General features: G+C 36.7%; 2 protein-coding genes across 2 annotated transcripts in view; one reads left to right on the top strand and one right to left on the bottom strand.

Annotated features, from left to right (window-relative positions):
- LOC309509533 (NACHT, LRR and PYD domains-containing protein 3-like) overlaps positions 1–26,078 on the bottom strand; it is a 643,973-nt gene that overhangs the window by 557,970 nt on the left and 59,925 nt on the right. The gene's annotated exons all lie outside the window — the stretch shown is intronic.
- LOC309509597 (protein adenylyltransferase SelO-like) lies at positions 6,820–14,113 on the top strand. Its single transcript, XM_082184412.1, has 19 exons — positions 6,820–7,590; positions 7,666–7,784; positions 8,829–8,957; positions 9,045–9,109; positions 9,397–9,453; positions 9,620–9,685; positions 10,352–10,470; positions 10,557–10,644; positions 10,728–10,797; positions 10,899–10,971; positions 11,077–11,160; positions 11,602–11,731; positions 11,809–11,853; positions 11,935–12,016; positions 12,226–12,318; positions 12,410–12,489; positions 12,571–12,614; positions 13,262–13,341; positions 13,518–14,113. Exons 1-19 carry the CDS (start codon positions 7,407–7,409, stop codon positions 13,638–13,640), a joined length of 1,731 nt encoding a protein of 576 aa, XP_082040538.1. The 5' UTR covers positions 6,820–7,406; the 3' UTR covers positions 13,641–14,113.

Below are 26,078 nucleotides of genomic sequence, written 5' to 3'. Positions count from 1 at the left end.
ATGAAGGTGGACAATCGTCAGAGTGTGCTTCTGCCCAGCCAACACCTCTCAAGGGCTGTGTCGATAGTAGCCACCTGGGTAACGTTACAGCGATTTGACAGCCGATGAGAGCTAGCGCGTTTAGCTAGCCCATCTTGGAAATTATTAGATAAAGTGTCACATCTCCAGAGCACAAAACCTCTAAATGTTCACAAGAGCAGCACTGAACATTAACTCCAGCCAAACGGAGAATAATCGTATGATTTTCATGTTCAGAATAATGCCGATTCAGGATATTATAATGCTCCGTAACACAAATGCTTTGACCCACTTGACACACAAGATGGCGCCGTAAGGAGTTGCGGGAGAAATGTGACGTCATCGTAAATCTATCTATAGCTGGATTTGGCCAGCTCAACCAGAGCCTCATCTCGTCAGAGGGACACCTTAAAGACCTTGAGGCCACACCTCAGAGTTCCTGACGGAGACCTCTGCATCAGCGACTCGCATCATCCTGAATACCAGCATGTACAACTTCACAGTGGGAAGATTGCTAATGCACTGCAAGTGAACACAACTACTAGTGCTTAGACATTATTCATGCCATTTTTCTTTTCTCATTTTCTCCTGTTTTTTGTTAGTTAGAAAGTAAGGTAAGAGTTCTGTTGTTTATTTGTGTTGATTGTTGTAGGTCAATTAGGTGTTCCTTCTACCGGGTAGTGAGATCTTTGGTTTGTTTTGGCTTTACCTGCTCCTGAAGAACAGGCTTCATTTCTTTTTCTTTTGGAGCTGTTTGTTTAGGATTCTTTTTGCACTGTATTTATCACTTATTGTAAATAAATGTATTGGAAATCTTACTTTGTGTATTGTGTGCTGGGACTCAGATAGGTTAACTTTTCTTTGTCGCTGTTCATTTTTGCTTTAAAGCTACTTTCCCTTTTGCCCCTAGAAAATGAATTGGGAACGTAACAGTGGTATTGTGTAATTATTCGAATAGAATTGAGTCTTTTCTCTCTGTTTTGCATGCGTCGTCATAATCATTATTGTTATTGTTGTTATTATTATTTTAATAAATTGTTTTGCCTCTGTCACAGTGTATTCTTAACCTGAATTAGCACTGTTCATATAGGCAACACCAATAGGTGTCATGTAACACAAAATAAACCTATGTTTTCTTCATGATACAGGGCATAATCTTAGTTTCGTTTTTATTTTGTTACCATTAGACATCACTGGGTTTTAATTTGAGGTATGAAAACCTGACGATGCCACATATTGAAACACAAATTCATATAACATATTAATTAGCCTGTCATTTTCTTCATTTTCTAAGTCAATAAAGGTTATGTTAAATGAATAAATGTAGTGTAAATGTTGTAATGAAACCAACTGTACCGTTCAAAAGTACTGTTTGTTGTTGTATTTTTCAAAACTTGAAACTTGTGTGTGTGTGTGTGTGTGTGTGTCAGGTGGATTTTTTTAATGTTTTTGAAATAAGTCTCTTGCACTGCTCCCCCAGCCTGCATTTATTTGATTAAAATATAGTAGCCTAGGCTATAAACTACAGTATTGTGATGTATTATTACCATTTTAAATAACAGTTTCTATTTGGACATATATAAAAAATAAAAAAAAAATATTATTATTTTTTTTTTTTTTTTTTCTGATTTCTAATTGTAATAACGATCTCATAGCTTTATTTGTGCAATTGTAAATGCAGTGAAAATATATTATTGGCACTTCTGTGTATGCACTGCAAAGATGTATTTTCCTTGAATGATTTAATTTGACTGGTGTTACCGTCCCAGGACGTATGCATTTGCGTTTTCTAATGGGTAAGTGTCATTCATTGATTTATTGAGTGTGTGTGCGCGCGCAGCCAATGGACCCAACGGCCTGCTGGGAGATGTAGTTTTGTTGTACGTTGTATTTATACCACAGAAAGGACCTGTCTTTCACTTCGATGGTAACTAAAAAAAAATTCAAGCTGCGATTTTTCACGATGGATATCCTCGCGCGATCGAGTGTAGATTGTGTTAAACACGACAAGAACCAAAAATTCTGCGTTTATTCCTTAAAACAGTCGGTATTTCCCATATTGCTTCTCCTTTGCAGCTGCCATTGGCGCACGTCACGATTATAAGCGCCTGCTATTGGCGTAGGCAATGTTTACAGCACGATTATCAAGTATGTGGTGCGAACGCAACGGAACAGTCAGATTTACCATAAATGAACATGGTGAGTAACATTTTATAAACAATATTGTCAATATTGTTTGTTTTCCCTCTATTTTGCTGACGAGAATTTCAAAATAAAGCCCTACCAGAGTCTCAATGCAACAACAGACAGTGATTGAACCGTGAATTTTGTGAACCATTACATAATCCTATATAGGCTAATTATAAATTCAATTGTTATTATACTTTACAATATTACTGTTTGTTGTTGTATTTTTCAAAACTTGAAACTTGTGTGTGTGTGTGTCAGGTGGATTTTTTTAATGTTTTTGAAATAAGTCTCTTGCGCTGCTCCCCCAGCCTGCATTTATTTGATTAAAATATAGTAGCCTAGGCTATAAACTACAGTATTGTGATATATTATTACCATTTTAAATAACAGTTTCTATTTGGACATATATTAAAAGGTTTTTTTTTTGTTTTTTTTTGTCCAATTTCTTGTGCTCCTCCCTGTCCTAATCTAGGTGATGGGACCTACCAGCTGTTCCTCATCAATGGCAAGAGGATCCAGTATTTAAGCAGAGCCGGGGGGGAGAGAGAGAGAGAGACTGGGACTGGGACTGGGACTGGGACTGGGACTGGGACTGGGACTGGGACTGGGACTGGGACTGGGAGAGGTTTCTTCTCCCAAGAGCCTGAGGCCCCGTTTACACGATGGGAAAACGCAGATATTTCCCTGCGTTTTGGCCTTATTATTTTAATTAATTGTTTTGCCTCTGTCACAGTGTATTCTTAACCTGAATTAGCACTGTTCATATAGGCAACACCAATAGGTGTCATGTAACACAAAATAAACCTATGTTTTCTTCATGATACAGGGCATAATCTTAGTTTCGTTTTTATTTTGTTACCATTAGACATCACTGGGTTTTAATTTGAGGTATGAAAACCTGACGATGCCACATATTGAAACACAAATTCATATAACATATTAATTAGCCTGTCATTTTCTTCATTTTCTAAGTCAATAAAGGTTATGTTAAATGAATAAATGTAGTGTAAATGTTGTAATGAAACCAACTGTACCGTTCAAAAGTACTGTTTGTTGTTGTATTTTTCAAAACTTGAAACTTGTGTGTGTGTGTGTGTCAGGTGGATTTTTTTAATGTTTTTGAAATAAGTCTCTTGCACTGCTCCCCCAGCCTGCATTTATTTGATTAAAATATAGTAGCCTAGGCTATAAACTACAGTATTGTGATGTATTATTACCATTTTAAATAACAGTTTCTATTTGGACATATATAAAAAAATATATATATATATATATTTTTTTTTTTTTTTTTTCTGATTTCTAATTGTAATAACGATCTCATAGCTTTATTTGTGCAATTGTAAATGCAGTGAAAATATATTATTGGCACTTCTGTGTATGCACTGCAAAGATGTATTTTCCTTGAATGATTTAATTTGACTGGTGTTACCGTCCCAGGACGTATGCATTTGCGTTTTCTAATGGGTAAGTGTCATTGATTGATTTATTGAGTGTGTGTGCGCGCGCAGCCAATGGACCCAACGGCCTGCTGGGAGTTGTAGTTTTGTTGTACGTTGTATTTATACCACAGAAAGGACCTGTCTTTCACTTCGATGGTAACTAAAAAAAAATTCAAGCTGCGATTTTTCACGATGGATATCCTCGCGCGATCGAGTGTAGATTGTGTTAAACACGACAAGAACCAAAAATTCTGCGTTTATTCCTTAAAACAGTCGGTATTTCCCATATTGCTTCTCCTTTGCAGCTGCCATTGGCGCACGTCACGATTATAAGCGCCTGCTATTGGCGTAGGCAATGTTTACAGCACGATTATCAAGTATGTGGTGCGAACGCAACGGAACAGTCAGATTTACCATAAATGAACATGGTGAGTAACATTTTATAAACAATATTGTCAATATTGTTTGTTTTCCCTCTATTTTGCTGACGAGAATTTCAAAATAAAGCCCTACCAGAGTCTCAATGCAACAACAGACAGTGATTGAACCGTGAATTTTGTGAACCATTACATAATCCTATATAGGCTAATTATAAATTCAATTGTTATTATACTTTACAATATTACTGTTTGTTGTTGTATTTTTCAAAACTTGAAACTTGTGTGTGTGTGTGTCAGGTGGATTTTTTTAATGTTTTTGAAATAAGTCTCTTGCGCTGCTCCCCCAGCCTGCATTTATTTGATTAAAATATAGTAGCCTAGGCTATAAACTACAGTATTGTGATATATTATTACCATTTTAAATAACAGTTTCTATTTGGACATATATTAAAAGGTTTTTTTTTTTTTTTTTTTGTCCAATTTCTTGTGCTCCTCCCTGTCCTAATCTAGGTGATGGGACCTACCAGCTGTTCCTCATCAATGGCAAGAGGATCCAGTATTTAAGCAGAGCCGGGGGGTAGAGAGAGAGAGAGAGAGAGAGAGAGAGACTGGGACTGGGACTGGGACTGGGACTGGGACTGGGACTGGGACTGGGACTGGGACTGGGACTGGGACTGGGACTGGGAGAGGTTTCTTCTCCCAAGAGCCTGAGGCCCCGTTTACACGATGGGAAAACGCAGATATTTCCCTGCGTTTTGGCCTGTCATTTACACGAAAACGCAGTTTTTATCCCAGAGAACGATTATTTCTAAAAACTCCGGCCAAAGTGGAGATTTCTGAAAACGCCGGTTATGTGTTGCCGTGTCAACTGGGAGAAACGGGGTTTTAGGTTCTCAAACGTCACATTATGCGCCAGAAAATGCTTACGTCATGTGAGCGCCCTATGTTCAGAGTTTGTTCCATACTGTCTATGAGTTTGTTTGGCTACTATTTGATCATGGATGCTGTTAAAGTGGTACTCATTTTTACTTTTGTGAAAACGCTTTTGGCCTGTTTGCATTTGCTTCGCTGTCTGTCCACACGAACGAACCTCGCGCCATGTCTATTGTTTTGAAAGGAACAGGAAGTCGCTCGTGCTATTCGTCGTTGTCGATTTTGAGGATTCTGATTGGCTTGCATGGCTTTATCCTTCTCCTTACACTGCCGCCCCTTTGTATTTATGCGGGTTGATGTAAACGACAACTTTTTTTGAAAACGATATTGCGTGCACAATGTTATTTTTGAAAACGGAAGGGGAGAAATGTTCGTTTCTCTAAATACCCGGCTATGTGTAAATGTGGCCTGAGACTGTTGTGTTACCAGACTTGGAGTGTTGCTCTTGTTGGTGTATGTTAAGCTTAAGTGTGTTGTTACGCTTAAATGTGTTGTTACGGCTGTAGTGTGCAGCTTTGAATTGCTTGCCCATTGTTGAGTGTTGGAGCAGTAGGGAGTGGGTGCAACATTGGCAGTGAATCTGAATAAAATGTGTCTTTACACAAAACATTATCATAATTCAACCTGTATGTATTAAAAGCCGTAGTCACCTTTCACTTATTCATGCAAAAGCTATAAAAATTATGACTGAGATTATCTTAAATTTATACTATTTTTGAGAGGATAGATAGATGAATTTACTCACTTTTTCAATTTGTCCTTTCAGGGAGATATATACTGTTTTTGCCATTTCTGCTTTTTACCTCCTCTGGCAACTCAAAGGGAGCAGTTTTGCATTTTTTGGATGCAGGACCAAGAAAAGTACACGCAAATTTCATGGACAATATGTAATTTTTAATAATATGAACCACACCCGTTTCAAACAGTTGAGTGTCGCTGTCCACTGGAGCCATAAAGGTTCTCTCAACATTAGTGAGGGCACTGATGGTGGTCGTTTAGAAAGACCCAATCTTAACTTTATCTGTGGACACTTCATGTTTTTGTGCGGCGGTTTGTGCGGTTGTCCACTCAGATGAGCCGGGTGAAAGCAGGTCGGCTTTTCACCCGGCTCATCTGTACTGAGTGCAAAATGAGTGCTTTCAACCGTACACGGTTGGCTTGCAACAGACATTCTGGAGGGTGACAGAAAATAAACATTGACTCAATAAGCATTGATAATACCAATTACCTTTTTTAAACCTTAGTGCGCTGACAATAAGCCTACATTAATATTAACCATACAAACTACAAATTAATAAAACTAGAAAAATAAAACTGTGAAAACAGTGAAAAGACTGTTAATAATGTTTTATTTCTTTTTTTTTTTATTATTAGGGTGGCCCGATTATGATTTTCTATTGCTGATAACAATTTTTTTCAAGCAAATTGGCCAATTCCGATAGCCGATTTTTTCCTTTAAGCAAATTTATTTGTTGTTTATTTGCTCTATAACATCTGTTGCCAGCCATTTGAAATGTAATCATGATGCAAACAAAGAGGCTACACACATGTAGCATGATAATTTATTTTTTATTTAAATTAGATTGTATAATTTCAAGATTTAAAGCAAAAACAAAATGGTCTGCCTTTTGTTTTGTGAAATTATGCTAGAAGACACCTGCACAAAACAAAAACAGCAGACGGACTGAATGAAAACGCAAATTCACTTTCTGTCAGTAGGTGGCGCTTGGAAATCGCAAGTGTCTTAAATGTGAGTGTAAATGCAATGAAGAAAAAATTTAATTTAAATTACAATTTTGCCACAGTTTTTGCATGAACATGTTAAACATATCTAATCATTTCTGTAATACATTTTTATTTAAATTTTGCAACTTATAAAGTGTTAAAATATGTATTCAATTTACATATTAAAACTATTGTATGAAATGGCAAATGTAAATTATATAATTGAATTTTCATTTTCATTTTGCACCAAACGTTGCACAAATGTATGGGGAAATTTACATTTAAATACAGAAATGCATTGCCATTTTACATATTGCATTTCAAATTGAATATTGCTACCCATAAGCTTCCATACACATGGTACCTGTTACTTGTTACTTGTTACAGTACAGATTGGAGGTTGACCAATCACAGTTGTCTCTGATCATTGGCTAGAGACGCTTATTTAATCATTATAGTGAGAAAGTACGACAGCTTCTAAACCCATACAATTAATAGATTTAATCGGTTATGGTTTATAACGCGCATACATTTCCAAAAAGACAAAAAAGTCCCGAATATTGCATAAATGGAGCATTCGGGTTTTTGAGCCGATGAGCGCCCTCTGGTGGAACATTGAAGGATTGTTTGTGTGACAGTTCTGATGTTTTCCTCTAGTTACGTGATGTAAGGAAGTACAGGATATATATAGTTAAAAAAATATGCCTGTGAGTTTGATGTAATGACAAAACATGGTTTCACGTTATTTTTATTTTTATCGGCCGTCGCCATCGCTACATTTAGGGACGAACAAGAATTCTGTGAGAATGAAAGTTGTAATGAAAGAGAGTTCGATAAGAGTCACTTTTATAGCAATGTGAAACACTGTGGAGAAATACCACTGGCATTATCACATAAACTACTAGGTAAGATACAGATATGAGTGCCAACATGCTATTTTACACGTTGATATGTTTTAATAACTTCTGTGTGTTTTACAGATGCTCTGCCTCTTGATGAGGTTGATGGTAATGTTATTCGTACTGTGAAGAGAAGTGTGTTTTCAGAGTCTCAGCCCTCTCCTCTGAAAGAGCCCCTGACACTGGCTGCTGTGTCACAGGTCAATAAACCCATCCACTCATCATCATTTACAGAGAACTTGTGCTTCACTGCAGTCAAACCTGGGGATATTGTTGCAGTAACTGTGTATAATTTATGAAACAGAAAAATACAATGGAGCTAGTGCCATCTAACCACCAGTCAAAAGTTTGGTCACACCCACCCATTCTTTATCATTTTTCTTGTCCACATTTTAAAATAGTAATAAATTAATCATCATCATCACCACCAATAACATTGTCGTCGTCAGCATAATTTTGAACTTATTCAGGCTGTTGTTACAAAGAAGTACACTTCATCATACTTTTAAAAAGAGAAATTATATGAAAATAATATAGGCTACTTTAAAAGAATATACTTTGGTGCAAACTGAATATAATGTTTCGGACACTTAATTGCATCATGTTAACTGAAATTAAATGAACATTTATTATAGTTTGTTAAGAAACGGTCATGAAAGTATACTCGTTAAGTGGCTTTTTATTTCATTAATTTTGTATTATCTACAATAACTTTTTTAAAAGAAACATAGTTTTCCATTTTTATTTTTAACACTTATTTTTTACAAGGGTGAAGCAGATCACTTAAAAAAATAAATAAATTTGAACCACCCAACTCCTCAAATAAATGTCTACTTTAGGTTGTGGGCAAATTATTTTTTAGCTATTATACTCTATTATATATATAGATATTATATAATGCTAGCTTCAAAATTGGACCAAACACTTACATACCAATAGAAACACTTTATCATACATTTATTTAGTCACAAACAGTTCATTTATTGTATTGAGTTAATAAATTCAGTTAATTCTTTTTTTTTTGTTTTTTTTGTCAGTTATACTTTTATTTATTTATTCAGTCATAAAGCTTTTAATCAGCTAATGAACTCGTGGGCCACTTGGACTCTTTACAGAACCACCAGTGGTCTGAGGATCACAGTCTGAGAAAACTGCTTTAAAACCAAACTGGACCATGGTACCACCACAGTACTTTTGTGTAAATGTTGTTTCTGCATATATTCAGGCTCTTTTGTGTATTTCAGGATGTGTTGAGGAATATTTTGGATCTGAATGAGTCTGTGATTCAGAATGAAGAGTTTGTCCGTTGTGTCAGTGGTGGGAAACTGTTTCCTGGCTCTGTTCCACTGGCACACAGATACGGGGGCCATCAGGTAAAACTGACCGTCACTTCAAACCCGACAGCGATGGCGTAAGACAACCAGAGCAAACATGTCAACCATGTGTTATTATTATTATAGTTTGGTTATTGGGCCGGACAGCTGGGGGATGGAAGAGCACATTTGTTGGGTGAATACACAAACAGGTAAAATCATCCTTTTCCATCAGCGTTCAACACAAATCATCAGTTGTTATTGTCAGATGTGACTTTTCTGTTGTAATGCATGTCAACTTTCCCATAATGTTGTTTAAGATTAAAGAATGGAAAGTGTGATCTATACTTACTGTTTTTTCAGCAAATAGATGATTCTGGCATTTTTTTTATCTAATTCTCACTTAATGCTTAAACATGCGTCTGAACAATGACATCTCTCAGTTTAGAACTGACAAGTGTTAACCGTTAGAGCGGTATACAATCTCTCTTTTATCCAGAAAGGGTGAAAGATGGGAAGTCCAGTTGAAAGGCTCAGGAAAGACACCGTACTCAAGGTGAATATGAGTTCCTGCTGCTCAATATTTTTGATATGCTTTTTAAGTAATTCTGAAATATATTTAGTTGTAAATGATCTTACATTATGACTCATAGTGTGTGATTCTCTGTCTGGCAGGAGTGTAATGGTTATGCTGTTTACTGTACATGATGTTTTGTGTGCAGGTCTGGTGATGGACGGGCTGTGATTCGCTCCTCTGTGAGGGAGTTCCTGTGCAGTGAAGCCCTCAGGTACACACACACACACACACACACACACACACACACACACACACACACACACACACACACACACACACACACACACACACACACACACACACACACACACACACACACACACACACACACACACACACACACACATGTACCAGCAGAGCCCTCAGGTACACACACACACACACACACACACACACACACACACACACACACACACACACACACACACACACACACACACACACACACACACGTACCAGCAGAGCCCTCAGGTACACACACACACACACACACACACACACACACACACACACACACACACATACCAGCAGAGCCCTCAGGTACACACACACACACACACACACACACACACACACACACACACACACACACACACACACACACACACACACACACACACACACATACCAGCAGAGCCCTCAGGTACACACACACACACACACACACACACACACACACACATACCAGCAGAGCCCTCAGGTACACACACACACACACACACACACACACACACACACACACACACACACACACACACACACACACACACACACACACACACACACACACACACACACACAATATATATGAATGGACATGCACAAGAAGAGTAATATATGGATTTATCACATTCAAATGCTTGGTGTTGAATATTAGTTTTATTTTTATTTATACTTTTTCCATTTTTTTGCCTTTATTGTGTGTCAGTCTGGTTGTGAGTGAGGAACCTGTTTGGAGGGATCCGTTTTATAATGGCAGTGTCATAAACGAAAGAGGTAAAATACGATCAGATTTGGAAAAATCGAGTAACTAAGTTCTTTATCCTCCTCAGCTTTATGTGATTGTTCTCTGTATCTATCAGGAGCGGTTGTTCTGCGTCTGGCCAAGTCCTGGTTTCGTATCGGTTCACTGGAGATATTAACTAGAACTGGAGAGTTAGATGTCCTACGGTATATTAACATTAACTTGGGAGATAATATTTTTTTTCTCACTCTTATTTGCTTTTTAATTTCTTTTTCTTTTTAATTTTCAGGACATTGTTGGACTTTGTAATTAAAGAGCATTTTAAATCTATAGCAACAAATGACCCTGACAAGTATGTGGTGAGTATCTGTGTCTCTCTGCTGTTTAGCTGTAATACAAGATTATTTTATATTGTCTGATCAGTCTCACTATATTTGAATGGTTTTCATGTTGTGTGAAGGTGTTTTTCTCTCGAGTGCTGAATGAAACGGCACATTTAATCGCCCACTGGATGTCGGTTGGTTTTGCTCATGGTTAGTTCACTCTGCTTTACTTGTTTAGTTATCACATAGATTTATCATTATAGATCGAGCTTAATACGCAAAATGCACAACATCATGATCTGCATCTTCACACAGGAGTCTGTAACACAGATAACTTCAGTCTGCTTTCTATCACTTTTGATTATGGCCCATTTGGATTTATGGAATCATATGACTCAAGTATGTTTCTTTGTCTAACTTAAACTTTCATAATATTAGCAATCATCTTCCTATACGTTTAGTTTTTAAGCTTTTTGTCATTTTGACATTACACACACACACACACACACACACACACACACACACACACACACACACACACACACACACACACACACACACACACACACACACACACACATATATACAATACTGCAAAAGTGGAGGAACATTGTATGAATAGTAAGCTAGATCTACTATAAATTTTGTATATACTTACAGTATAATATACATGGGTTGAGGGGCATGATTAATTGCATACTTTTTTTAATCCATTACTTGTTTTATTTTACTTCATTATATTCTAATAAGTTAAAGTGAAACAGACAGCCATAATAATAACATATAATAATTTTATTGTTAAATGTGTGTTATTGCTTCAGCATTGTTTCCTCTGTATAGATTTTGTCCCCAACACGTCTGATGACGAGGGCCGGTACAGTATAGGAGCTCAGGCTAATGTTGGCCTGTTCAATCTACAGAAACTTCTAGAAGCTCTGAAACCACTGCTGACCTCAGATCAGCTTTCACAGTAAGAGATCCTTTTATTTTCTGTTGGTATTGGTCTGGAATAAATAAGGGTGATTCATGTCAATTCATTTACTTCAGATCTCAGCAAATATTGAAAGAGTATCCACAAATCTACCATCAAAGGTGAGCCTGTCATTAGACAATATAGATCACTGTATTCCTCTCTGAGTCGTTCCTGATCTCACTTTACTGTTTCTGTTATAGATTTCATGAGCTGTTCAAAGCAAAGTTGGGCTTTCTGGGAAATGAAGAAAAGGATTCATATGTGATTGCATTTCTTCTAAAGGTAAATATTAACTGGATAGTTTTTTTTCTCTGATTGTACTATAATTAATTCATTAATTCATTTTTTTATTTTTTTTATTATATATTTAACAGCCAAACTGTCAGAAATAGTTAAGTCCAGTATGGAGTTAAATCAGTAGTAGATCACACAAATGGCAGCATTTCCTGAGAATGACCCATATAATGTTGTATGATGTGTGATGTGTTGAGCTAATGGAGGACACTGGAGCAGACTTCACTATGACTTTCAGACAGCTGAGTGAAGTGACCCTGTCCCGGCTTCAGAAGGGATCCTTTGCTCCGGTACGTTTCCTCTCCATTCACTCCCACAGCAGCCGCAATATCCATAATCATGATTTCAGTCCATTAACTGTGACTGTGTCTCTCTTGACAGTCTTTGTGGGCTCTTTCAGACCTCTCATCACACAAGCATTTCAGAGACTGGGTTCAGCTGTATTTACAGCGTCTGTCAAGGTAATGTTGCTGTAATGTAAACTCGAACTCTTTAGAGGATTAAAAATGAACATCACTTGATGTGTTAATCGTCTTCTTCAGGATAATGAGTGACTCAGATGAAGAACGGCAGCACAGAATGCAAGGTGTGTTTTTGTATATGTTATATGATGCAGTGTTATATATTATGTGTTTATATATTGTTACAGTAACACTACCGCTGAAATGTTCATGATTGTTAAGATTTGTTTTTGAAAGAAGTTTCTTATACTCACGAAGGCTGCATTTATTTAATCAAAAATACAATAAAAACAGTAATTTTGTATTACTATAATATATTATTATACTATGAGATATTACAATATAAAATAAATTATTCTATTTGAATATACAGTATTTGTGTAATTAATATATTCGTTCAGTTGAATGTAATTTATTCCTGTGATCATTTCTCCAGTCTTCAGTGTCACATGATCCTTCAGAAATCATTCTAATATGATGATTTGCTGCTCAAGAAACATTTGAAAACAGTTGAGCTGCTTAATATTTCTGAGGAAACCCTGATACATGTTTTGATTAATATAAAGTTCAAAAGAACAGCGTTTATTTGAATCTTTTGTAATATTATAAATGTCTTTATTGTCCCTTTTTATGCATCCTTGCTGAATAATATTATTAATTTCTTTTTTTTTTAAAAAGCCTTACTGACCGTAAATGTTTAAACGGTAGTGTGTGTTTTTTTACGATGTGTTATGTTGTATTTAATGTTATTAGTAATTTTTCTATTGTTCAGGAGTAAACCCACGGTATGTGTTGAGGAACTGGATGGCTGAATCTGCTATCAGAAAAGCAGAGAAAAATGACTTTTCAGAGGTATTATTACATGTGATGTCAAACTAATATGCTGTCATGATCATGCTTATCATATATCTTAGAGTGTTTGCTTTAATATATTACTGTGAAATGAAGACTTGACAATTATACATACAATGTAACATCTTCAGACAGACCATTATGGCTTGTTGACAGTATGTTTGATGTATTTCTAGGTGACACTGTTGCAGAAGACTTTAATGGAGCCATTTATGGAGCAGGAAGAGGCTGAGAGAGCCGGATATGCCAGTAAACCTCCATCCTGGGCTCAGCAGCTGAGGGTCAGCTGTTCTTCCTAACTCAGGGTCGAATGAAAAAAAAAAAATCATGAATTTCAGCATCATTTGAACCAAAAATATTGTTTATGACATTGTAATCACACTTCCTAATGGATGATCTGATTGGAGGATGGGTCATGTTTGATGTTATATATGTACATATATGCATGTTATATATGGACAATGGACATGGATGTCTTTTGTAATATTGCTGTTTCTGCATTTCTACAAAAGTGCAAAAATCTTTGCATCATGCATCTCGTTTACTCCTGTTTAACAATTAGGCATGTCAAAATCTGTTAAACAGTTAACTTTGCAAGACCTTATTTATTATGACATTCCATTAGCAATGATGATATAGCATATTTGCAATACAAATAATCTGATTAGGTGCGTAAGTACAAAGTATTTACATATTTTAGTCTGGTGGTGTAATGCAAGAATATTAAACAACAAAATAATTAAAGATGTGTGTCCTAATGTCACGCCGAGAACTTGTTTGGCGGTCAGTTCCTCAGTCCAACTACAAAAACATGTCAATTAGCTCTATCTGTCTTCAAGATCATTGTTGACTGCGCTTTTTCAGCATTGCTGTCATCAGTTCTGACATGAGTTCGCCACCTGGGGGCGCTGTTTGTAGAGGTGTAGTTCTCTTTGGTGGAGCTGGAGGCATTTTTCTGACGGAGCCGGCGGATGGGTTGGCAGCCGGTGCAGGAGCTGGTGGTGGAGGCGGGGGTGGGGGTGGAGGTGGTGGAGCTCCACCTGCAGATGCAAAGTTTTGGGGAGGAGGAGGAGGAGGAGGAGGTGGAGGAGGAGGAGGAGGTGGAGGAGGAGGTGGAGGTGGAGGAGGAGGTGGTGGAGGAGGTGGTGGAGGAGGTGGTGGAGGAGGAGGAGGAGGAGGAGGAGGTGGAGGAGGAGGTGGAGGAGGAGGAGGAGGAGGTGGTGGAGGAGGAGGTGGAGGTGGAGGAGGAGGTGGAGGAGGAGGAGGAGGAGGAGGAGGAGGTGGAGGAGGAGGAGGAGGAGGAGGTGGAGGAGGTGGAGGTGGAGGTGGAGGAGGAGGAGGAGGAGGAGGAGGAGGAGGAGGAGGTGGAGGAGGAGGAGGAGGTGGAGGAGGAGGAGGAGGTGGAAGGGAGGTGGAAGGGAGGTGATGGGGTCTGGAGGTGGTGGGGGGAGCGAGTCTCCCTGTAAGGTGCAAAACTAGGAGGCGGTGGAGGAAGAAAGTCAGGGGGCAGCTCGGCATCTTCTGGAGGAGGTGGTGGTGGAGGCAGGTCATCCATGGGTGGAGGTGGGAAGGAGGATTGTGGGAATCGAGGTGGAGGAGGAAACTTGTTGACTTTGGTTGTGCTGGCAGGAGGAGCAGGGGGAGGAGGAGGCAACATGGGGTCGGGTGGTGGAGGAGGCAGGGTTTCCATTGAAGGCGGAGGTGGTGGGAAAGATGTTTGGTTGCCAGGACCCTTCAAAAACAAACCAAAAGTAGCATTCAGGAGCATTTCAGATAAATGATGAAATTACAAGGGGATTAAAACAGCTCTAAAGGAACCGTCACCCTTTGTGGAAAAGTAGTGTGCTTAATTTTACTGCTCTTGAAGTATACTTTAAATCTTTGAAGTATATTTAAAAATATATATTTTCAGATAATATATTGTTCATTAAATAAAAGGCCACTCTATGTGTATTTAAAGACATTGCACTTTCATGACTGTTTCTTAACAGAGTTTAGTGCAATTTTAAAAAGTGTACTTTGCAATCATGACAAATTAACAGTTATACTTTTTAAATTATGGTTTAGTAATCTTTTGCAGTACATTTATTTAGATATTGACAAACATACTAGAGCACATGCAAATTTGATTATAATTTCAACTGTAGTGTGTTATTCGTTAATACATTTAATGTTAATATATTTTAAATTTACCAATTGGCAACTTCATCATGACAAATGTGTAATTAAATATTGAAAACATGTCAAGTTTCAATAGAAATGATATATGTATATTTTAGTTTACTATAAATGCTTCTCAGTACATTCGGCAGTAAACTTCATATTTCATTGAAAGTAGAAGTAATTATGAAATGTTATAAAATTATGTACTTAAGTGTGTTAATAAATTTAAACTATATTTTGTTTAATTGCAATTAACATGCAGTTAAGTGTCTGAAAACATAATAGTTCACACTTCAGTATGGTCCATGAACTTATATTATTTATGGTATTATATTATGGTGTTCTTCATTACTAACTGATAGATTTAGAGGTACCTTGGTGTCCTTTGGAAGCTGAGGAGCGTGTCCATTCGCAGCTTTGGCTGAAAGATAAACACAAAAATGTAATTAAAATCCTTTTATATATCAAGATCTATGATACATTTTATAACAATCTATTTAGCTCATTATCTCTACCTTTAGGTGTAGGAGAGGGTGTGGATGCACTGGAGGAGGCCTGGATAGTGCGGTTAGCCCAGCTTCCAGTGCCGGCTGCTTTCCTCACAGCGGCTTTGTAGTTTTCATAAAACTGCTTACCATACTATGACAAAATCATGACAAAACAAGACCATTAATAAGGTAGGTTTTCATTATTATAATTTTTTGACAAAGTAGACAGCTCACAATAGGACCCAACACAATACAGCTACAATTTACAGTATGTTTTTGCATTGTAAACTATAATTTATCATTTAATTTGCTGCATAAAGTTCAACTTAGTGTCTTCTTGCATTTATCATCATTATCTATTTTGGTTTTTGGTGTGTGGCCTGGTTTCTGCTCACCTTTGCAATACGTATCCCAGTCACCCACAGAGTCATGGTCAACTCATCATCACAACACAGATACTTGATGTATTGGGATTCTTTTTGAATTTGAGGATGCTGAAAGCAGATCACAGTGACCATATGAACATGACACACACCTGATATACACACCTGAGAAGGCCAAGATAATAACACTTCATTTAGCTGTATCCGCTATTGTTTCCCTGTCATTCTCTACAGATTTGTGGAACCATTCATTTTTCAGGGGTTGAATCTTTAATCAATGTTTTTTTGTTCTCAAAACAACAAAGGGTTGGGTAACAACTTACTAGGGTTTTCAGTATTAGTTCATGCTTTGCTAATATTAGTTTTTCTTCAAATTGGACAGTTGGTGATATTAACATTGTTTTGATTACATATGTTATTGAGCTGCAGTTGCATAGCAGAGACAGTGGATGACACACTAAAATCACAATTTGATTGCCAGTGCCCCTCATGCCACACTTTAGGATTAGCTCTAAATATTGCTAAAATGAACCACAAAAATCTTTTGCTTTATAATTTTGAATTATTTCATACATACAAAGAATGTATGTCCCTTTTCTGTCGGAGTCGGGGTTTAATTGTGCATGTATTTACATTTATTGCATTTTTTGCGTTTTATTTCCCAATTGCTTGACAAACATAAACACAGCCCACCCTAACCTAATCATAGCCTGAAACACCCTTGATGATTTGTCATGCTTTCTTAATGAGATGACTGAGATAACAAATGATTTTATGTGGGGAGGGAAAGGAGTTAAAATAGCAAGGAAACATTAATTGCAAGTTATAAAGAAGGAGGATTAGGATTGATTTACTTAGAAGTTAAAAAGAAGGCCATAAGGGTAAAAACGATGAAACAGTATTTATGTGATAAAGTGGAGTATGGATGGAAAGGTTATATGAAGGATGTGCTGGACAAATGTAGTGGATGTGGGGAAGAAGGGCTTTTTATGGGATTGAAAAAGCCGATGTATGACAAAATGCCGCTGTTTTATCAGGAAGTGCTAAGTGTGTGGGCAGAGGTCATATACAGAAATATACAGTATGAGTGTGAAAATATAAATCAAGTTTTAAAACAACCAATATTTTTATATCCGAAAAAATTAGAATGAAAGAGAGAGTGTTTTATGACAAATTGTATATGAAATCAGGAGTGAGACAAGTTAAGGATATAGCATATGATGTAAGAGGGTTCTTACCTAATAGAGCCTTATATGATTGTGTTTCGGAGTGGGATGATGAAATCGAAATGTCAAAAGTGGACTCGATGTGTGAAAATATTAAGACAAGTCTGCCCAGAGCCTGGGGTAGAGAGTATTGAAAATGAAACTGTTAAACCTGGGGAATGGGGATTGCCAGATTTGTATTTTGACGGAGGTGATGGGAAAAGACTACTAGAAGGAGTATCCACTAATATGATGTACACATTTATTTTGAAAAAAGAGATCAAATTACCAGCATCAGAAAATGTGTGGCCTAAAGGTGCTCCCTGGCTTAAAGGTTAAGGAAATTTGGGAAAATCTATGTGTAAAGTACAATGGAATAGAATGTGAAAACCTGGATTTTAAATTAAGACACAACAGAATCCACAGGAAAGTGGTCCTCCACCAGATAAACAAGAACATAAAGAGGGATTGTGATGTGTGTAGATCTGCTCCAGAAACGTTGATGCATGTTTTTTTAGAGTGCAGAGAACTTGATGGTTTTCATGAAAAGCTAAAAGAGCTAATCAAAGAAAACTGGGGGGGGAAATGTTAAACAAGACGAATGGAAAAAAATTGGAGATTGTGTAGACTATAAAGATATGAAAGTGAATCTCTGCAATTATGTACTGAGTCATGCAAGATATGCAGTATGGGCAAGGAGAAACTAAGCGTTTTATGAAGGGAAAAACTTCTCAGTTCTCGCGCATGCGCCGTGGCGCTCTCGTGAACTCACATCAGAGGCCCTGTGTGGGAAAATTAATAGTTGAATTGTTAGGAACACATTCAGCAATGAAAAGGATTTCTATTTGTATCTATGCAATTGCCTACGTCGTAAAACTAGTAAAACATAGTACAACTATGCGACTTACACACATAGATGTACTGTGATCATTAGAGTTTGTGGTTGCGCAATAAAGACTCTGCATATATGCGGTACAAAGAAATCTCCTCTCACAATAGGCCAATGTCTGGGTATCTGAGAGAAAAACCTGGGCTGCGTTTCCCAAAGCATTGTGAGATAAGTTGATCGTAGAGGACATTGGTGGCAAATGGTCTTCACCATCAACTTCACAATGCTTCTGGGAAACGCAGCCCTGGACTGGAGCTCAGAGCCACTGCAGAGAGAATTACACAGAGCTGGCCAGTGAAATGAGACAACAGATACTCACTGTCACACATGCCTGCTATTATTATGGTTACAGTTATAATGCATGGATTGATTTGCACAGAAACAGAGTTTGATCAGATCAGAGAAGCTCTTCCTGCACATATTCAAGGTAATGTTCCACAATGGTTTCAGTGTCCCAGGACAGCAGTGAGCTCAACACTGCACAGCTGTGTCTTTAAAACACTTTGGCCAGTGGACAAATGAGAGCTACTTTTGACAGTTTGCAGTTCCTCTATTACAGTGGTGAGATATTATACCTTCTATAATAAGAATAAATGAATAAACATCATGTTACACACAAAAACAAGCAAACTGTAAATTCAATAATCTTTTATGCTCTGTCTTCTGTTTGCTTTCTTGTGAACATGATGATCATCAGATTGACCCATCATTTCAGATGAATATGATCATTTTGTGTAGGCTAAATAGGTCTTCATCCAAAATGAACGTTATCTTATTACATTCAAATTATTATGTAAATACACTGTACAAAAAACAGTTTTTTTTTTTTTTACTGATCGGTGATGGGACCGAGAGTGAAACTTACAGTCCTAGTAAGAATCATGAGCAGTTAAACTCGCTGTTCTCCAGAAAAATCCTCCAGGTTTTGCACATTTTTAGGTTTCCCAGAATCTTCTGCATATTTGACACCTTTCCAACAATGACTGTATGATTTTGAGATCCATATTTTTACATTAAGGACAATTGAGTGACTCATACACAACTATTACAAAAGGTAAAAACATTTACTGATGCTCAAGGAGGAAACGATGCATTAAGAGCAGGGGGTGTAAACTTTAAACAGGATTATGATGATGTGTACATTTTGTTCAAAGATCATCTTTTTTTTTTTCATCCAGTACTGCCCTTCAGAAGTGAATACTTCCCGGTTTCACAGAAGACAAAATAATTACAATTTATCCTGTTCATGCAATTTAAAAAGTTTACACACCCCAGCTTTTAATGCATTGTGTTGCATCAGTAAAAAAAAAAAAAATTATATATATATATATAACAAATATTTTACTAAAATATTAAACTAAATGTTTACTAAAAACTAAAAAAACATTTTTTTCTTCAAGAAATACTGTGTAAAACTGATGTTATTAAAATAATATGCAGGGAAAATCAAATCCTATGTTTGGTGGACCCTTTGTGTTACAAACCTTATTAGTATTCCAAAGTATTCTAAATTATTTAGATTAGGTTACAAAGCTTGTGTAATCTAACGAAATATGTTACAAATTACTGTATTTTGTAATCTTTAGTAAATAATATACTTACAATATAGTGTCTCCAGTTTATAATGTGGATCATTCTTCAGATCAGAGAGAAGCTTCACGGCTGATTCTCCTAGTTTATTCCCAGACAGATCCAGTTCTCTCAGGTGTGAGGGGTTTGATCTCAGAGCTGAAGCCAGAGCAGAACAACCTTCATCTGTGACTCCACAATCCCTCAACCTGTAGAGAACAATGACACACTCTTCACTCTCTCAGTTCAGATCAGATCAGTTTAGCAGTGAATCCATTATTAAAGAGAAAATACAAACTTAAAGCACAAATAAAATGTTTTGATGGATCATTGGACTGAGATCTAAAATGTCAAAGAGCTCAAAACATGATTATTAAACATCTAGTCTTTAGATCTGTACTAATACAGTACGTATGGAGTAATGATTTGTTTTAATCGTGTAAAGAATATTTAAAAAAACAGTCCCTGCAGAAAGATGAACGTGATGAACTGCAAGAATAAATCCAGCATGTTCTTCATTTCTCAGTTCTGAACAGGGCTGGACTGGCCATCGGGCATACCGGGCATTTGCCCGGTGGGCCGACGTGCTTTTTGGGCCGATACATCTCATACTCATACATAATTTTTTTTTTTTTTTATTTTTTTTTTACGGCCCATAAAATTTGTACATCGGCGGCCCATTCGTTTTGTTTTGTTTTGCTTAATTGGCGGCGCTGGGTTTGTGCCGGTGTAATGCAGTCAGTGGTCAAAAAAAGTCAGTGTTATTTATTTTTTTCTGACAGACCAGCCCATGAAACACGTAGATCAGCGGCCTACGTGTTTCTATTGGTTATTTTCTTGATTGACACTGGGCTGGCCCAATCACAACTTTAAACTAGTGAGCGCGCGTGCAGCAGTTTCAGTTGTATCTGTCAAAGTAGTCTGCGAGATGGAGAAGAAACGCAAGGATTGTGCAGAGAAATAGCGTGAAAAAATTGAACCAGGCCCTTAAAGCAGACACAGTAAAATGTGTCAAAATATATGTTTTCTGCCCTTCATCAGCTCCTGTGATGATGATGATAGTGAGGAGGATCAGGAGAGAGATGAGAAAGTGTAGAGCCTGCGGTAAGCAGAACTACTTTCAAAACACTTATGCTATGTCATGATCGAGTGTAGGAACCCATAACCCAGTTACAGATTATTTCCACATTGCATAGTTGACGATTACATAGACAGTATATAAAGACGATTACCGCAATTCACTAGAAATTTAATTAGAGGCGTTTGTAAACAATGTTTTCCGCCAAAATAAAAGCTTGATGCAGTTTGCGTCAAAATAAAAGATCATGTGCTTATCTCTTTCAAGTATAGAAATTGGTACAAAACTAATTATGAAAGTTTCCTTTATTTTTTAGTGCATTTGTTTTACAAAATATGGCTATTACTGTCATTGGATTAATATTATAACTATTATTATGTAGTAGGTGTAATGTAAATAGACACTGTAACTAAAAGAGGTTTGAATTTTTCGTTTAATTTGCACACTGAATATGGGTTGGAGATTTTAATTTTGAACTCTCAAAGTGCACCAGATTGATGAATTTAACATTAAAATGCACAAAATTTTCTCACGTGGGGGCATGCCCCCGGACCCCCCTAGAAGAACCAAGGTCCACCCACCACAGTTTTACCAAAAATCCTGTGAGAAACAATGGTATTGCTATGCCATTGCAGCTTATAGCTTGTTTTAGGATTCATCACTGTGGAGTATAGTTCAACTGTATTAATTAATAAATGTCAAATTTTCACTCGTTCCTATACTCACTCATGACATGGCATTAGTGGTTTTAAGGAATAGGAGTTGGTATGCATATAATTAAGGGCGTGCAAAGATGGGTTGTGTTTATGATCATATAGTGGGCCAGTCTGGGCCAAAATGCCCGGGCCGATTTTTTGTCCCAGTCCAGCCCTGGTTCTGAATGTGTTGAGATCGAGTCGGTTTAAAATCAAGAGACTGAAGTGTTGATTGTGATGTGACAGTGTGTATTTCAGTGACTCAGTCCTGCAGAATCATGTTCCTGAAGAGCAGCTCATGTGTTCAATCTGTAAGAATTGATCAATTAGGAAATGCCGGACAGTCTGTTTGGGGAGCACCCAGACCCTGAGAGGACAAAGGACCTCTCTGGAAATTACCATTTGAACTCAGCATTTGTGAGGCAAAGTCACACCTCAGAACACATCTCTCCTCCTCTTCCTCACTCCCCCTCTCACATGCTGAGACCACATGTAAATCACCCAAGAAAATGTATAGTTTAATGTGAATGATTATCACAGAGTATTTTTCATGTTTGGTATCATTTAAAATGTCACAGTGCGACTGGTACAAATGTCTCGTTTCCAAATAAGTAAAACAAAAGGTAATAAGGTTTTTGAGAGTTTATGGATAACTAGCACACTAGGAGGGGTTGGCCTCTAGACAAATGGTCTCCCTACACCCAAAGGTGTAACCTCTGAATGCAAATTTCCATTGTTAAAAGATATTTCCAAGTGAAAGAGGTCCTGGCTATTTAATGAAATGCAGCAGGGAATTCGAGGCCTTTTTCTGTACCTCAGATTCGCCCGTGAGGCTGAGAGAGAGAGAGAGAGAGAGAGAGAGAGAGAGAGAGAGAGAGAGAGAGAGAGAGAGAGATCTTCAGCCTCATGTATTTCTTATTGTTGGGTTTGCATCTCTTCTCATTTTCCAGAGTATTTGATGTTTTGTATCGATTATATTTGAATTGATTAAGAAATTGGCATGATACATTTACCTGACATAATAAATTGTTACATTTGATTATTTTAACTGACTTTGGCATTATTTGCATTAAAGAGTTAAAAGGAAAAGTCAAACATTCGCTCACAATTAATGATCCACAGATATCATTAAAACCTTTTCATTCATGGAGTCAGATGAAATAACCAGAGAATACATATTCAGATGTATTGCATTAAATCAAAAAATACTTTGCCTCGAGAAAAGGACAGTAACACGTTAAGACCTTCCGCGCTGGTCGGATGCCGGACTTTGGGCCGATTTAGCGTGAGCTTACAAATCACTTACAGTTCAATAAGATCAATAACACAGCAGCAGAAAAAGGCTGAACATTTCAAATATAGGAGACTTTACATTGTGTTTCATGTGTGAGTCATATATGATCTTACCACAGTTTCTCCAGTTTACAGTGAGGATCCTCCAGTACAGCAGAGAGCAGATGAACTGAATCTCCTAGTTTATTCACAGACAGATTCAGATCTCTCAGGTGTGAGGGGTTTGATCTCAGAGCTGAAGCCAGAGCAGAACAACCTTCATCTGTGACTCCACAATCCCTCAACCTGTAGAGAACAATGACACACTCTTCACTCTCTCAGTTCAGATCAGATCAGTTTAACACAAGGGTCCGCAGCCGTACTGCAGGGGGTTCGTCAATTAATGCTTGATCACAAATCATTTTTTGTTAAAAAATTCAAACATGGGTAAAAAACATCACAAAGTCAAATTTAAATATAAGCACTCTCAAGCGAATGCAAGATCTTCCTCAAACAATCTTCATCTGTGACTCCACAATATCTCAACCTGTAGAGAACAATGACGCTGTGTAAACAGTGTGTAAAATGACCATTTTATTAAAGATTGCAATGTGTGATGTGATTTGAATGTAGTGACAAGCAATGCCACTATATCCTACACTGCTTTATAAAGGATGCCGGTTCTCCATGAACTTGAGGAGAAACTGAGGGACAAATGCCATGCAGTGCTGTAACTATGGAGTGATAAAGAGATAACATTAATAACACCTGAAGTGTAACTTTATCAATTAAATGTACTATATTTTAGTTCAATAATATTCATTTAATATTTTGAAGATATTTTTGTTTCTAAATATTTGTCCAATAATGATCCATTAATGGCCATTTAAAAGAATATTTTTTTCTAATATGTTTATTACTTACAGTATATTTCAATTAGATTTCATGCTTAGCATTTAGCATGCTAATATATGCTATTGCTAATTAATAGTTTCGTAGCAATCTTTGTTGAACTTAATTGGTTCATGTGGAACTGATGTGCATGATTCAATCATTTAAATCCAACACACTTTTTCAGTGCATTGTTTTCTGTATTTTAAAAACAATTTTGGATTTACTGTAAATCCCTCTGGTCCTCTTCGTTTAGGGGTCACACTTGGCTCCTTCGCGGTCAAAAGTGACCGAAGCCTTAAAATGTCTTTTTTTTCAGGAAAACCAATGTAATATATTTTTGTTCAATAATATTTTTTTATTATTATTTCGAATTTAGAAAGGTTTCTATGGTACTATGCAATAATTATATAAAAAAAAAAAAATGAGCATTTTGTTCCATTAGAATTCATATTTTTATTTGTATTATTATTATTTTTCAATAAATGCAACATGTCACATTAGTGCAGGCCTTTAAAATCCATTTTTTGAAGTGAGAAAAGCGTCATCCAGTGGCGTTAAAAAGTAAAAACTTGTGTAATGTCGTGTAACCGCCTGTAGGCTGTACTGTTGCTCACTATATAAATACATAGAGAGGCTTTTTGATTCCCATTGTTTTTTTTAGACATGATTTCTCCATTTTATTAGTTTATTTTTTATTTTTTATTTAGATATACATTTAGACATTCTAAAAGACTACGTTTTGTCAAGGTTTAGATATTTTTGTTACATAAGTATCAGGTTTTGCATTATGATTACAATCAAACAATAATGTTTGGTTAGAAAAGGAACACAATGCAAGCATTTTTGTTAATCAGTATTTGATAATTCAAAAAATCTGACAAAATAAGGGATGGATAGTGATAATTCAAAACACTTTATACAGACATTTTGCAATTAATTGGTATTTTATTCAGTTTAATTCTATAAATGGTAATAAAACTTCAGAAGGGAACAGCAATTATGATCTAACAGCAAAAACAATAAAATAACATAACAGCAAACAATCATTATCAAACTGTAGGTTAAAAAACAGGAATAAAAATGTAATTATAATAATAAATATTATTTTAACTATGTACATACAAACTGTAATTATTTTATGTATTGTTGCATATGCAACAGATATCAGGAACACCTATTAGGCTAAAATAAGACCAAACAATTATTATTATTATTTGTGTGTGTGTGTGTGAGAGAGACAGAGAGAGAGAGAGAGAGAGAGAGAGAGAGAGAGAGAGAGAGAGTGTGCGTGTGCATTTGAGCGAGAGAGTCTCTTTTGTATTTTTTAATTTATTGGTTTTATTTCGCATATTCTCAAAGTTTGCTGTTGCAGTCTTACCAGTTAATTTCTTTGTGTGTGTGTGTGTGCGCATTTGAGCGAGAGAGTCTCTTTTGTATTTTTCTTCATTTATTGATTTTATTTTGCATATTATCAAAATTTGCTGTTGCAGTCTAACTAGTTCATTTCTCTCTCTCTGTGTGTGTGTGTGTGTGTGTGTGTGTGTGTGTGTGTGTGTGTGTGTGTGTGTGTGTGTGTGTGTGTGTGTGTGTGTGTGTGTGTGTGTGGGGAGGGTCTTATTTGCACTCTTGATGTGTTAGAGTGTCACTCCTTCATTGCTGTGCACTTTTTTTCTGCACAGCGGCTGATTTGTAGTTTGTACCACCAAAAGTTTCTCTGAGTTTCTCGTATTTCCCATTCATTTCCTGTCGGTCATTTTTGAAGGAACCAAGTGTGACATTTTTTTTTTACGACCCTTTACCATATCCGAATCATGTCTATGATTATTTTGTGTGTGTTCACAAAAGCTAATACAACAAACGTCACCAAGTGTCATCGCATTCCGATGAAGCAAAACAATTAAATTAAAAATGTGTTCGGTCATTTTTAAACCGAAGAGGATCAGAGAATGTCAACATTGAAAAGTGGAAGATTAATCAATTTATTAAAGAAATGTTAATTATTAGAAACCTTTTTGTCCCTGATATTATTATTTTTTCTATTTCTTTTTCCTTTTTTATATTGTGCTCTGTTCTATACGACATTTATTATAGTTTTGTTTTG

The sequence above is a fragment of the Leuciscus leuciscus genome, assembly GCF_965113295.1.
Source record: "Leuciscus leuciscus genome assembly, chromosome: 11".
NCBI classification, from domain to species: domain Eukaryota; kingdom Metazoa; phylum Chordata; class Actinopteri; order Cypriniformes; family Leuciscidae; genus Leuciscus; species Leuciscus leuciscus.
This window is presented reverse-complemented; position numbering and strand designations above follow the sequence as displayed.